The sequence below is a fragment of the Carettochelys insculpta genome, chromosome 1 (assembly GCF_033958435.1).
Source record: "Carettochelys insculpta isolate YL-2023 chromosome 1, ASM3395843v1, whole genome shotgun sequence".
Taxonomy (NCBI): Eukaryota; Metazoa; Chordata; order Testudines; family Carettochelyidae; genus Carettochelys; species Carettochelys insculpta.
Genome location: NC_134137.1, coordinates 276,324,044 through 276,338,727, shown reverse-complemented (window position 1 = coordinate 276,338,727; position 14,684 = coordinate 276,324,044). Strand labels below are relative to the sequence as shown.

At 42.3% G+C, this 14,684-nt stretch overlaps 1 protein-coding gene across 1 annotated transcript in view; it reads right to left on the bottom strand.

Moving 5' to 3' along the window:
• Positions 1–4,230: 4,230 nt before the first annotated feature.
• Positions 4,231–14,684, bottom strand: part of ABTB3 (ankyrin repeat and BTB domain containing 3) — a 287,791-nt gene continuing 277,337 nt past the window's right edge. Inside the window, exons 14-17 of the mRNA XM_075008047.1 lie at positions 14,598–14,679; positions 13,293–13,361; positions 10,654–10,767; positions 4,231–6,637 (exon numbers count right to left, since the gene is read on the bottom strand). Coding sequence (XP_074864148.1) covers positions 6,428–6,637; positions 10,654–10,767; positions 13,293–13,361; positions 14,598–14,679 — 475 coding nt within the window. The 3' untranslated portion in view covers positions 4,231–6,427. The remainder of the gene's footprint in view (positions 6,638–10,653; positions 10,768–13,292; positions 13,362–14,597; positions 14,680–14,684) is intronic.

The window sequence follows — 14,684 nt, the reverse complement described above, 5'->3', positions numbered from 1 at the left end:
AATAGCATACCTACTTGAAATATACTGGAGGAATTTTGATAGCTACAATGTAATTACTAAACTGGAGTTTGGCCAAGACTCTTAGGCTGACAACTCTTGTGTAATGTGCCAACAGTTCTTTAATGAGCATAAGGGGTCAGCATCTCAGCTTTATGTCTCATCTGAAAAATGTCACCACCCACAGCATAGTGCCCACAAATAGGGCATTGGTTCAGCGACTCAGAGGGGAAAAGCCACCTTCTGACCCATGAGCTGTGCCTTCTGAAGCACAAGTTCATTGAAGAACTAGCCAGCCTTGACCTTACTTAGCTTGGCCTCTCTGATAAACTGAATTATTGTACTTTAGTCTAACACCGTTCAGTCTGAAGGATCTCAAAGTGCTTCATGAATTAGAGCCCTACTGCACCATTCAAATCCAGAACGACTGGAACCCAGGGCTGCATCCAACTGGCATACAAAGGACACTGCACATCAATGCGGGAAAGGGCAACTTTCAATCAAAGATAACAAGCCAAATCCCCACATACCAGCAGGAGGAATTGAGCTTGGGACCTCAGGAGTTTAGTGTAAGAGGCTCTACTGCATGAGCTAAAAGCCAGGTAACTGTTAGCTACAGCTGGAGAGCAGACTCCTTATTCTCTCTACACGTGGTCTTAGTGCCACTAGATGGGACAGTACACCACACCCAGAAGATGTGTAGGTTACATATGTGCTGAATGACACCTATCCTCCCCCCAACAGTAAACTACCTGGTATTGGATTTATCCATGACTTGAAGGACTCGAGCTATTTTGAACCTTAGCTCACTAAGCCATCTCTGCCAGTGCTGCTGAGGTGTGACACCGTTCATTCTGAAGGATCTCAAAAGAAGGGGCAGAGCCAAGGGCAAAGGGAGCAGGGCTTTGGGCAGGTAGCCCTCACCCCACCCCTTGGGCACCCCCAGAGATGCACACAGAGCGGCGGCACAGCACTGCCGTGGCATTTCAAAGGGGCCTGGAGCTCTGGCAGCTGCTGCTGCTATTTCAGCAGCAGTGGGTGACGCTCTGGGCCCCTTTGAAACGTTGGACTTGGAGGCAACTGCCCCTTTTGCACCCTGCACTCATCAGTGAGCCTGCTCAGATGGATATAATAATACTGCCTCACAGAGATATTGGGATGTTTATTAAAGGCTAGATTCAGACACCCTCCCTCTCTTTGCTTAATACCTCACTCCATCCTTAGTCCTGTTAATTTCAATGGGACTATTTTGGGGCTAAGGTATTAAGCAGAATAAGAGCAACAACATCAGGCTTGCAATATTTATAAAGCATTTGGAGATTTGCAGCTGAAAGACATGAGCAGCCAAACCCCACAGTCCTTAGTCAGCTTTTACTGCACCCTTATTCATGCAGAAGAGGGATCGATTCAACCTTTGACGAATCCAGACTTCAGTATCTGGTCTGATGAAAGTATTAGTATTAATCTAGAGCTGACTCCTGAGGGAGTCTGAGCACCTGCAACTTGTACTGATTTCAGTGGAAGCTGCAGGTATTGTGCCTACTTCAGTGTTTGGCCTGTGGTCAACCAAATAGGGAAATGGCTTTTTTTTTTTTCTTTTGCTTCTAGTTTGGCTGGAGCCTCAATATTATATATAAATTTAGATGTGTTAGCATTAATGACAGCTGTACATATATCAATAACAAATTAACAGAGGGGTCCCAATTGACTTTGCTTGTTATGTGCAGGACTGGGCCTATAATCTGATTCCTTTAAAAACTCTTTAAAAACCCAGCTGTCTCTTTCACTACTGCACCATTTAAGTGTGGCTCGTTGTAGTGGCAGCTGAGATCATGGAACAAAATACATAAATAAACCACCGTCAATCATCAGACAACAGTGCATTTTGGCACAGAACTGGGGGGGTCCCTGAAAGACTCCCTATCACACAGCACGCTGTATCCAAAAGGGACGGGGATAATTTTCAGTATGATCAGTGGATCTTCCACACAAAGAGTTATGAGTTTAAAAAGTGACATATTAGGCTGTGTCTACACTAGCTCTGGCCTTTCGAAAGGGGGATGCTAATACAACACTTCGGGATATGCTAATGAGGCACTGCCATGAATATGCAATGCCTCATTAACATAATGGCGGCCACGGTGATTTGAAAGCGCCGCTTTCAAATCGTGCACCTCCCAGGTAGACAGGGGTAAGGAATCTTAGCAGAGCAGCTCTTGGCAGTGCCAGAGGAAGGTGTGTCACTAATTCCGCATGTACTGTTTTTAGTACATACATTGCTATACTTTGCACTATCAGTTCACTTCTGAGCCAGGACTTTGCATGCGAAGTTTTGGCCTGAAGCCAGGCTCCTTTAGGGAACTGGCCATTATCTAGAACAGAAAACATTTGGCAACCATCTGTTTCTAAAGGGCGATGAATGGCCTCCAGTCTGTGTAACAGGGAGGTGGTTTTGGAGTTCTCCCTGAAATGTGTACTAACCTCACTCCCTGGTACGCAAACACTTCCCTATCATATGTGTCCTCCCAGCTACCCTCCTCTGCCAGTTCTCAAGCTGACCACTGGGCAATGAACCATTGGGGAGAGCGGGGTTACTTGAGCTAGTATCTGCCAGGCTCAGAGAGGGAACCAGCATGGTTCTAGAACAGGTAGGTAGATAAGGAGGATGCAGGAGCTGAGCTGCCAACAGCTTAGGCAATGTGGGTTTGTCCTGCGAACTGTGGGGTAATTACAGCAGCTATGTGGAGACTGGGTCTCTTCTAGAGAAAGAGGAGCAGGATTTGCTGCTGTGAAGGATCAAAATGCATGTAGGTGACCAAATACCATGGTGACAGGCAACCTTATAAAAGCCTAGATGGTGTGGGGGGAAGTCTTAGGTAGTCATGCAGAGGGAAGGGGAATGCAGGTGCTGACTGAGAAAAAATATACACATATACACTTTTCTCAAGAGTTTTTAAAGGAAGTCCCAATTCACCCAGCCATCTGAAATTCCCTGGGGGAAGGTTAGAGGGAATTCTTCCCCCAAACAGATTAATTATTGTGACTGGTACAGAGATTTTGTTTTCTGAAACAACCGCACTGTTTCTAAAAGACAGATGTGCACCACTACAACGCTCGCTATATGGGAAGGCCATGTCCTGTAGGGATTGTGTTTATATTCTGAGAGGTTTTGGATGAAATCACCACCAGAGAGGCCTCAGCTGAAATGGAACGATAGCAGTTCTGGTCCGGTTGGGTGCAGAACAGGAACTCAAAGAGACTCTGGAATCGGTGCATTTGGAAGCTCAGTGGGACCCCAGGTCTGTACTTCCTGATTTTTTTTTGTCTGGGAACTCTGCCCCCTGTGCAAACTTCATGATGAAAACCATTCCATTTTTGCTGCCATAGTTAGCCCTCTCAGGAAGTTTTCCACAAGTGTATGCAAACCAATAATCGTGCAATGCCCTCTAACATATCCGTTAACAATATCTGTAATAGCAACAGACACTGCTACATCAATCAACAGCCAGAATCCACTTTCAGGGGCATTTTGATCCCATAGGTTTGTTCTCCTGTTCATGCTTAGCTGAGACCAGCAAAGCAAAACCCATGGTAGCAGTAAGTTAAATCTGAAGGCTTATGTACTGGAAGACCAAGTATTAGACTGTGCTCCATGTTCCAAATTAATGAGCCCCTGAAGAAGGAAAGGGAATGACATTATGCTGAGGGAGGTTTGTACTGTGTGTTGAGAGGCAGATATGCTAAGTGGCTACTAGTTTGGGGTTCAATTTTGCCTTGGATGCTCTCAGAATTCCTTTTTAGTTCATGGTAGCCCCTGCACACAGACTGAAGAGCAGAATTTGTTCCCTTGTTCCCAACAGAACACTTCCAGTGAATGTAATACTGACAGAAGATGTATTAGAGATAGACAAGCAAGTGAATTCCACTGGATAGCAGCAGATCAGATACTACAAAGTCAGTGACACTTGAAGATTACCATCTTATATGACTTGGTCCCAGCCTACGGCAATCAATTCTCAGGATGAGACAGGAGTGAAGGCTTCCCCACCCAGTTTTGTTTTTTATTTTATTTTTTTGTTGCTGATTCTGCCAAAGGAAGTTACACCCACTGTGGTGGATTTCTATGCTGATGACAACAGCATATCACACATTGACATTCCAGTGAGCAACACAGGGATATAATCCATCACCAATGCCCTGGGTCACTATTAATGTCTGCACTGAAGTCTTTGCTACATAAGCAGTAGTCATCATCTTACCCTGTTAGACACCAGATTGCCTTGCTGAATTTACACCCATGCTTTTACTTTCCATAGAGAAAAGTTCTGCTTGTGGATACGTGTCTGCAAAGCCTGATGACTTTAGTGGGAGCGCTGTGTACCTGAGAGTAGAAGTTTGGCGCACTTGATTACTGGATGAAAATCTGGAGCACTCTGATTTTATATTCAGAGAAGGTGACAATAAGCTGCTGGATGAGATTTGTTTTTATTAAGTAAATTGTTACCAATATGGAAGAGTAGGTTTCAATGAGTGGGGAAGCACACCAAACGATAATACAAGCACCCCCAAGAGCTGCAATTGCTTGTATCAGGTTCTTGTTTCTCTAGCATTGCAATATTCACAGAAAAGTTGCCAATAGCTAAATGTTCTAGACAACATCTTACATGGCATATCATATGCAGAAACAAATTGTCTGATAATTCATTGTTAGGCTGGCATGCTGTGTCTCTGAGACATTAATGGTAGTTCAGACAATTTTGTAATTTGTTGCAGATATTGTATAGGCTTTAAAATGATCAAGCATACAGGAGGATTTACAGATCAGAACAATAAAACAGCTTCCTAGCATGTTCATAACTAATGCAAAGACTGTGTTTTCTGAGCATTCCAAAAGCTATAAACATGAAATAGCACCTGACATAAATACTCTAACAAAAGACCAAGAAGTTACCATGCACTGTCAAATTAAAGCTTCTACAAAACTGTGAACTGGGCACAGTTTCAAAAAGCATGCTAGAAAAGAAAGACATGTAATTTTGCCACTGAAAAGGTAGCATCTGTCTCCTCCTCTTTACCGAGGTCTTACCTGTGTTTTAAATCAATTGATTCATGAAAGGTATCATCAAATACAAGGTGTCAAGAAAATTGTGGCACTTAACAAATCACTTTTGCTAACTGTATTCTGCAAAATAAACTGAGCTCTGGCACTGAATACCTCCATTGTAGATAACCTATACATTCTTGGGATACAATAAGAAATTCTATAGTATATATTTAATAATAATTTTTAAAAAGTCTAACATAGACACAATCTCTGGCCAGTAGCAAAGTTTTGACAAATTACTAGAATAAATGCTGATATTTACTCTTCTAGGGAACCAACAGAAATCAGCACCCTCCAAAAAGTCTCTGTGGAATCATCTCACTACCATTTGCACTGAGAAAAAAAGTAAACATGTTAATTTCACAAATGGAGTTTGACAAGAAGTAACATCACATTTGTCTTGGCAAAACAAAGCACAAACATAACATTTCACAGGTACAGTTACCATGCAAATGCATGTTGAATCTGTTATGAGTTTTAATCCCAAATCACAATTAGCATGCAGGTTTTTATTCCCCACCTACTGTGTTAGATATTGTCTTGGTAATGTACCTCTTTGGTGTAACCATAGCCATTTAGGCAAGGTTATACCACCCCAGGAAAGAATACAAGCAAAACCTGATCATATGTGTACAGTATTTACACAGTGTACCTTTAAAAAACAAAACATGTCACGTAGATTCTCAAACACAGCTCTGTCAAAAATGAATTTAACCTTAAGAAATATATTTTGAACTACAAGGCCACCCCATTTTTATGAACAGTTTTAAAAAGTTCCCACCCCTAAAAATTTGCCAATATATTTCCTCTTTCATAACAGTCTTACCAACTCTCTTACACAGTTGACCCTTGTGAAACAGTAACTAATAAATCTTACATTTCTTAAATGCACAATGGAATGGTCTATGGAACAGGTACAGTACAGTTTTTGAATGTATAACATGGTGGAGCGAAATAACCTTAAATAACCCATTTGTCAGTTTATGTGGTCCATGGCAGCTTCGTTCAGGCAGAGGCTTCTACTGTTCATTGGTGAGTTCTGGCTTTTGTTGGCATTATCTCCATGACTGCACTTTTGCATTCAGAACTGAATAGAACAGTAATTCACAGAATAGTGCTCTAGACCCTTCCTTCTCAAAAATGAGCAGGAGCCATATGTACAGTGTTCTGTCCTCCAAGTGAAGATGCAGCCTGAAAGCAGCATCTTTGGCCAACAACTACAAAAATATTCCAATGTGAAGTAGACTTTTGCGTGTTCATTTAAGCAACTGCAACAGGAGCCTTAACTCTGAAGGTCTTTTCTGAGCGTGATCTCCTTCCTTAACTTTATACAACAGAGCCCTTTGAAGAAGACAAATGAATTGACTGAATCCGTGTTGCCAACGTCCTCTGTAAGTCTTGTAGTACATTCTGACCAGATGTGTCTCCATTCTTGTCATACAACAGCTGTTTGAAAGCTTCATTTTCAATGAGGACCATCATATTTTTTAGAAAGTAGCCTTCACAGTAGGAGGATAGTTCTGTGACTCCGAGAAACTACAAAAGGTGGGGATTAAAGAAAGGTAACAGCTCTAATAGGTATAGGTCAATCAATATTGGTCATGAGAAGTGAAGTTTACAAACTGCACGCACTTTTCAAGCTAAATTTTTCAGATGGGAACACTGACATTGGCATCCATATGTATTTTAAATAATATTTCACATTGTTTGCTTCAAATGACAAATTCTGGACTTCAAGACTATGTCAATCTGGTAAGGTTATCTTGGAGACAAAATTCCAAGGGTGAAATTCAGGCTGCACATAAAGCAATTGGATTTTGTCATGTGTCTCACTGGGGACAGGATTTTGCTTCCACGTTTCCACCACTAATACCATGATTTGGGGAGATCTACTAGAGGCCAGATCTGTCAACACTGTCTCCTCCCAACATTCCTGCCAAGCACAATATACTCGACTGACACCAACATCAGAAGTAACTGCATGAAGACATGTACTGTGGGCCAGGAGTGAATAGCTTCAGTTGTAAAATGGTTGCTATATGCATAGCATGTGAAGTAAGTTTTTCTCGGACTACTACATCCCTTTACACTCAAGGCTCCTTTTTGAAATGACCCCGCCTACTTCGAAGTCCTCTTATTCCTACCTGCTCATGGGAATAAGGGGACTTTGAAGTAGGCAGGGTCCTTTCGAAAAGCAGCCCCGTTGGGACGAGACACGCGGCGGCGAGGCGCGTCAATTTCGAAGTGCCGCGGCCGCCCGCATGCTAATGAAGCGCTGAATATGCATTTCAGCACTTCATTAGTAAACTTCGAAGTTTGGGGCTAGTGTAGATGTAGCCATAATCTGCAGATGACACAAATGGGACAGAATTCTAGACAGCTCAGGGCAGATTAGGAACTTTGTAAAGGGGAGAATTATTTTGGAACTGGAAGGTCAGATAACTCAGCTGGTGTAAAATGAAGTAGTTCCATTGAAATAAGGGAAATGTGTTAATTTATACCATCTGAGGATCTGAATCAGAGACTGGATTAGTTTTCTTTGTAGGATTTATATTGTTCTTTTAAGATTTCCCTCCATTCTTCTTTACTCCTCTTTCCATTCCCTTTACAGGCTATTTCAACATACATTATATTGCAGAGTGGAAATCATGTATTTTTCTTTTCTTTCTTATTGTTAATCCAAACCCCAGCTGGCATGCTGGGGACGTGCTGAGTATTATTATGCGTACTCCCTAAATGCCTAGTGACATCACTGGAAGTTAGGGGCATGCATGGAAAGCATGACTGGTACCTTGTAGAAATAAATCAACCAGTGTCACCAATGTAATTTGACAACTCACATGGCTTTTATCTGAAGAGAACATCCAGTCAAGAGAATGTGAGTAAAAATGAAAACGCAAAAGCTATGCTGACAAAATGATAATTTCTTCCAAGAGCCCTTCACAATCCCAGGAATGGAAAGTCCTCAGCAAACATCTAAAGAAAATAACTATTCAGAATATAATACTATCCCATGCCACAGAGTTAACTAATGCACTGTGATGTGGGGATATACCATATGCCAGCAGAAAACAAGCAGCATGTTGTAAAACCTGCATTCTGAGCAGGGTGAGAAGAACTGAATAGAAAGCAATGTCAGCAATTGAACAATTTGCAGATCATCAAGTCTGAAGTGAAGGATCTTGGTCTCACAAGTTTGCTATGTGGACACACCTTCCACTGTCAGAATTCAGTGGCAGCTCCATGCAGCCAGCACTTGCTGGATCTGGCCCACAGAAATGTACGAGGACCCAGAGTCAGCACGTGCCTATCCTTGCCTTCAAAGAGGCTACTCACATGCTTAAAAGCATTGCTGAACTGGGTCAGACAAAAGGTCCAGTGTAGCTTATGTTGCTTTTTTCTTTTGATAAGAGGCCCAAGAGCTGAAATCGAAACTGAAATGATTCATTCTGCCTAGGATTAAAACCCTCCTAGTAAATCCAGAAATTGTCCAGCAATCTGGGATACAAATCAGGTGCCTTTCAAAGTAGAGAATTCTCCTGTTCTAGATACACTTCAGATGTAATTCATTTTCAGGTGTGAAATGTTTTCCTACTTCAAATGCTGATTGCATACTTATCCACACCAATGCCTACCATTATGTACAGGGGATACATGACTGTGGGAAATAAAGATTTGAGCCACAGGAGTTAGAAATGACCTGCAGATTACCTAAACGAGTGCCGACCAAATCCCTGCGCCATGCCATCCCACACAGCTGTATCTTTTGTATTTTCCAGATGTTACAGAAAAATAATTCTAGGGATGCTTATAACATATTTTATTGGGACTATTTTTGTATCCCTCAACCTGCAAAGCCTTAGTTGATGTGAGTTCAGATATACAATATTCAAAAGGAGAGGAAAAATAAAACTAAGAAATGTAAAACACTCTCTAAAACTGACCTAAAGTCATTTTTCTAAGTCTAAAAATGCCATGGTTTAATATGTCCTATAACTCAGACCTCTGGAAGTATCAAAACAAAAAGCAGTCAAGTAGCACTTTAAAGACTAGCAAAATAGTTTATTAGGTGAGTTTTCGTGGGACAGACCCACTTCTTCAGACCATAGCCAGACCAGAACAGACTCAATATTTAAGACACAGAAAACCAAAAACAGTAAGCAAGGAGGACAAATCAGAAAAAGATAATCAAGGTGAGTAAATCAGAGAGTGGAGGGGTGGGGGGGAAGGTCAAGAATTAGATTGAGCCAAGTATGCAGACGAGCCCCTATAGTGACTCAGAAAGTTCCCATCACGATTTAAACCATGTGGATTTAAACCATGTGGATAATGTGGAGACTCCTACAGACAACCTCCCAGCCTCATGAGGATCCTTACTAACAGCCACAGTCTATACCCCAGGAACACCAGTCCTGGAACCTTTCCCTGCAACAAAGCCCGCTGCCAGCTTTGTCCACATATCTTCTCTGGAAGTACCATCACTGGACCTAACCAGGTTACTCACAGAATAACGGGCACTTTCTCATGCTCCTCTACTAACATCATATATGCCATCATGTGCCAACACTGCCCAGATGCTTTATATATTGGACAGACTTCTAACTCCCTTAGACAAAGGGTCAACGGGCACAAAACAGACATCAAAACACTCCAGATCCACAAACCAGTTAGTCAACATTTTAATGGAATGGGGCATTCTGTCAATGACCTAAAGGTATGTGTGTTACTGAAGAAGAATTATAGCACCATTCTGGAAAGAGAAGCAGCCGAGCTGGCTTTTATATTCAAATTCGGCACATTAACACATGGTTTAAATCGTGATGGGAACTTTCTGAGTCACTATAGGGGCTCGTCTGCATACTTGGCTCAGTCTAATTCTTGACCTTCCCCCCGACCCCTCCACTCTCTGATTTGCTCACCTTGATTATCTTTTTCTGATTTGTCCTCCTTGCTTACTGTTTTTGGTTCTCTGTGCCTTAAATATTGAGTCTGTTCTGGTCTGAAGAAGTGGGTCTGTCCCATGAAAGCTCACCTAATAAATTATTTTGCTAGTCTTTAAAGTGCTACTTGACTGCTTTTTGTTTTGACAGTGTATAGACTAACACAGCTTCCTCTCTGTTACTCTGGGAGTACGGTGGAGTACTGGATTCTATTGGGTAGCTGTGAATTTCTCCTCTGCAATGGTGTTCTCTGGCTGAGTTTTAAGACATTAGACTGACAATGTGTCATTTTCAGATCCAGAAAAACCATTCAGTACTAAGGTATCACTCATTCTAACTCTGCAGTGAAGGTAACGTTTGTGAGAATAACCCCATTTGCCAGATGATGGAAGGCAAGTTGATATTTTATAACGGTAACTGAAATGGCTCAGAGGTATGGAATGTTAGGGTAAGTCCCGAAGAGATGGCCTGTTGGGGCATGTGATGAGGTCACAGGTATATGACAAATTGCACAAGTGTATGATACAGTTATTACAGCCTATCACATGGCTATGAACTTCACACTCCGGGTATAGAGACATGCATGCACACATACACACCAACTGTTTTTACCTTGGCATGATTGTAAATATCCACAGAGTTTTCTGTGTTTATGCTTTTTGCACAGATGATCTCACAGTGTCGTTGCAAAGCTTCAAGCTGGAAAAATTTAGCAGCGGAGAGAAGCTAAAGAGCAGATTAAAAAAAACGTTAGAAGTGCTACATAGGGCAGTATTAAACCACATCATCTGCAGTCATTTCCATGCTATTTTATTACATTTATTCACAGACTTATAATTAATTCAGTTTAATTTAATTAACTATTGTCAGTCATTTAACCACCTCAATAAGTAGGTTTTTTTTGCTGATTTTACCCTTTTTAGTCTTACAAAGGGAAGTAACATATGATGTTCTATGATTCTATGATTCTATGATAAGAGCTCATACTATGATGAGCAGCTGCTGGTAGTTGACTAGTGGAAAACAGATCATTCAGATCCAGATGCTGCTGTTTTTGAGGAGTAGGGGACAAAACTGTGTGACCAGAAGAGTTCTAGCAGGCATCTTGCTAATTATCTGGTTGATTATGTATATAAATCTGTACCTATAAAGCTGTTGTACTACCTAGTTTGAGGACACTTTTCGCAGAAAGGATCGAGGTCTCTTTGCAAAGTTGTGGGGATGAGTTAGAAAAACATCAGCTGGTTTTAGTAAGATAAAGGAAGTTAATTCATCTCAGCTTTAGAGTTAAGACTGCACCAGTAAATTAGAGACTAAAAATTCCAGTTTTGTTTACTTACGCAAACACTCCCTACTTCAATACTTCCTCAGAAGTTTGCTATAAGAGTTATGATACCCACCAAAATCTCACTAGCCAATCATACTCAATTGCTGCCAGTTGCTGGTTGCTCAATCTCTGTCAAAACTCACCCTTGCTTGGGCGACTCACACACTGCACAACAGCATACTGGCAGACTCTGTATAGTCTGTGCGCTGTGATTTTTATCAGCTGTAGAAATATCAGGTATTTTAATATTTAGTGTCCTCCATTACTTTTACCTGACAGAACCTAAATGCTGTTGATATGAAAGCTACCAGCTCAGACTGGTGAAGAAGCTGCCCAAGCATGTCAGCTTGTGTTTTATTGGGAGCCACTTGTTTGAACAATAGCTGATAAAAATGCAAAGAATTTTGGAAGGAGATCAGTTAAAATCCATACAGGTTATGCACATTTGGAAGTGGGTGAGGATGAATCAGATTCAATCTTGCAGGAAGCGGGAGGAGGAGGAGGATGGAAGGGAAAGAAGACACAGTGTATCTGTACTCCTTGGATAAGAGGATAAACTTTTGGACTTCAAAAAAATGATCCATCTCAGGAGGCATTTTAGGTTTCCAATTCAGCAACACATTAAGCAGATTCCTACTTGAAGCTAAACTTCTATGGAACTACAGGTTGAAATTCCGAAATCCAGCATTCTCTCATCCGGCAATACCCGTCATCCAGCAGGACCATGGATCTTCTAGGACCAGAGAGTCCCAGGGCTGGAAGGAGGAGGGGCCAGCCAGCCAGTGGCAGAAGCCCATGGCTGATCTGGTGGAGGATGCAGGAGGGCAGGGAGCAGCAGCAGCCAGGGAGTCTGGGCCCTGGCACTGCAGTGAAAGACCCTCATTGCAGGCTGGGAGCAGTGGCCAGGGCTGGCTGGGCAGGACGCTGCAGCCTGGGGAAGCTGTAGTTGGACAGAAAGCCCCAGGCTGGGAGCAGTGGCTCACAGAGCTCATCCCTGGGTTCAGGCAGGAAGCCACCACCCTGGGAAGCCGGGGGGTGGGCAGGAAGCCACGGCAGGAGCTGGGCCGGAAGCTGGGACTGGGGAGCTGGGGAAGAAGATGCAGGGAGCTACAATAGCAGGGAGAAGAGCCCAGGAGCAGTGGCTGGAGGCCAACAGGGGGGCAGAGTTGACTTCCCCTGGTCCAGCAAAATTCCTGGTATGGGACTGCTCAGGTCCCAAGGGTGCTGGACCAGGGAGGTTGAACCTGTTTTCACATGGTTAAAGTTAGGCACACACTTTCATATCTTTCTTCCTGAATGAGGAACTACACATGAGATGCTTCCACTTTTCTGGACATTTGACTCCTAGCTAACACCCCAGAGAGACAGCACAGAAAAGGGAACAGACTGACTTAAAGGCAAGACACATCCTAGCAAGACTAAAAGGATGAGGCCGTGGTACAACATTGAAGGGAATATTTCCATATTTTGTAACCCAAGCTTTTTGCTCAATTAGAATAGCTGCTCAAAGTGTCTGGCCAGATATTTTAGTTCAAATTATTTTTTGCTTTGTGATTTTCCACGCTTTTCTGTCCTATGTCCAATAAAACCTACTTTTATTTATGTGAGTTGGAAGTAGAAGCTTCAAGCTGGGAATTCATAGTTGTGACACCTCAGAGAGGATCAGCTCTGAACTCAAGGAAGCAGAAAGAAGTGATGGACAGAGTCTGAGACTAGAGGAAGAAATGAAAGCAGGCTTGGATTTCTTTCCCCCAGATGCGCAGAGAGAGGCCAGTGAAGACACGAGGAAAAACTAAATGACCTGGTGAAGAGTTCTTTGCTCTTTTCCAACACTTGGTGGAGAGCATTTCCATGGGCAACAATATGAACACTGGAGAGATCACGAATTGTAAGTCCCATCTGAATGAAGTAAAACACTTCTTACCTCCATTATTTCATTATTCTTAATCAGGAGTGATTCTGCACCACCATAGTAAAGATACTGCATAACCAGCTGAAACAGGAAAAAGAGACAGTCTGTTTAGGAAAAGCAATCCCAGACAACACATATTCATTACATATGTCTGCCTTTCACCATCCTGGCTCCCTTAGCTTCAGCAGTCATTGTCATTAGTGTAACAAAAGGAGGCACCTAGAGCCATATCATTCCCACTTGAATAAAACACATGAAAGTGAAGAGGTGACAGTGAAAAATAGGCAGCTTTGGAAAAGCTATTTGTGAGTAGCCTCTTTAACTTCACATCCTGGAACAGGAGTGTGTTGGCAGGGAGAGGGAGCACATTGGGCTACCAAACAACATGAAGGGCTAAGGATTTCTCAGTAAAACCAGTCAAACCTGCAGGTGTCAAGCCACACCTTCTCTTTCTCTGCACATGTCTGGGCTTCTCTTCATGGATAGCATGGTTTTTCTCCCAACCCTTATAAGCCACCGTGCTGGGACTCTCCAAAGACATCCAGGTAGCTCACAGGACAAGGTGATCCTGGCTCATTCATTTTCTGAAACCATTTTTACACCATTTACTCAGCAAAAACATGCCACAGATAGTGGCTGTTTCCTGATTCCATCCCTTTGTGGGAAGCTTTTCCACACATCTGTAGACAAATGGCTGGTGAGACCATTTCCACTGGGGCTTTGCATTGTAATATGGGCCAAGTCACATTTCTCCTGGGGGAACTGAGATTAAGTTTAAATATGATTGCGGACAGCTGTAAGCTACACTGAAAAATATCTTCAGCCCTAATAATCGCTAAACAGAATTGTCATTGCTCTGGGTAAAACAGACTTTTCTTAGACATGCAAGTTCTTGAATATGCTGCCTCTAGCCGAACATGTGAGACAGATAAGTCTGGCTCTACATTTTCACAGAAGGAATTACAAAATTTGAGTAAAGAATATTGCTAGGAAAAGAAAAGCTTCAACATCCTCAAAGCTTGTACGTGCAAGTGCAAAAATACCAAACCTGAGAAAAAAGGCCCCAGAACTCTATGCACATGTTCCACTGAAATGCACTGCTCCGTCTTCAAAGACTGAAGAAGTGAAATACATTGACTGCAATGAACATTATAATGCAGGTTACTGTATCAAGGTAGTTGAGGCCTTTGCTTCTGAAACCACTATTCCAATGTATTTGACTCATTTACTAAATGTAATTACATTAATTTGTGCAGAGTACATACAATTATTAATGGCACACATTCCATTCAGATGGCGTGTGGGCACAGTCCTTACCTGAAATATGGGGTACTTCACGTAGCTGATCTCAATACAAGTGCTCTCAGCTGCAGGTTTGCTAGATAGCAGTGCTTTAAACCTAAA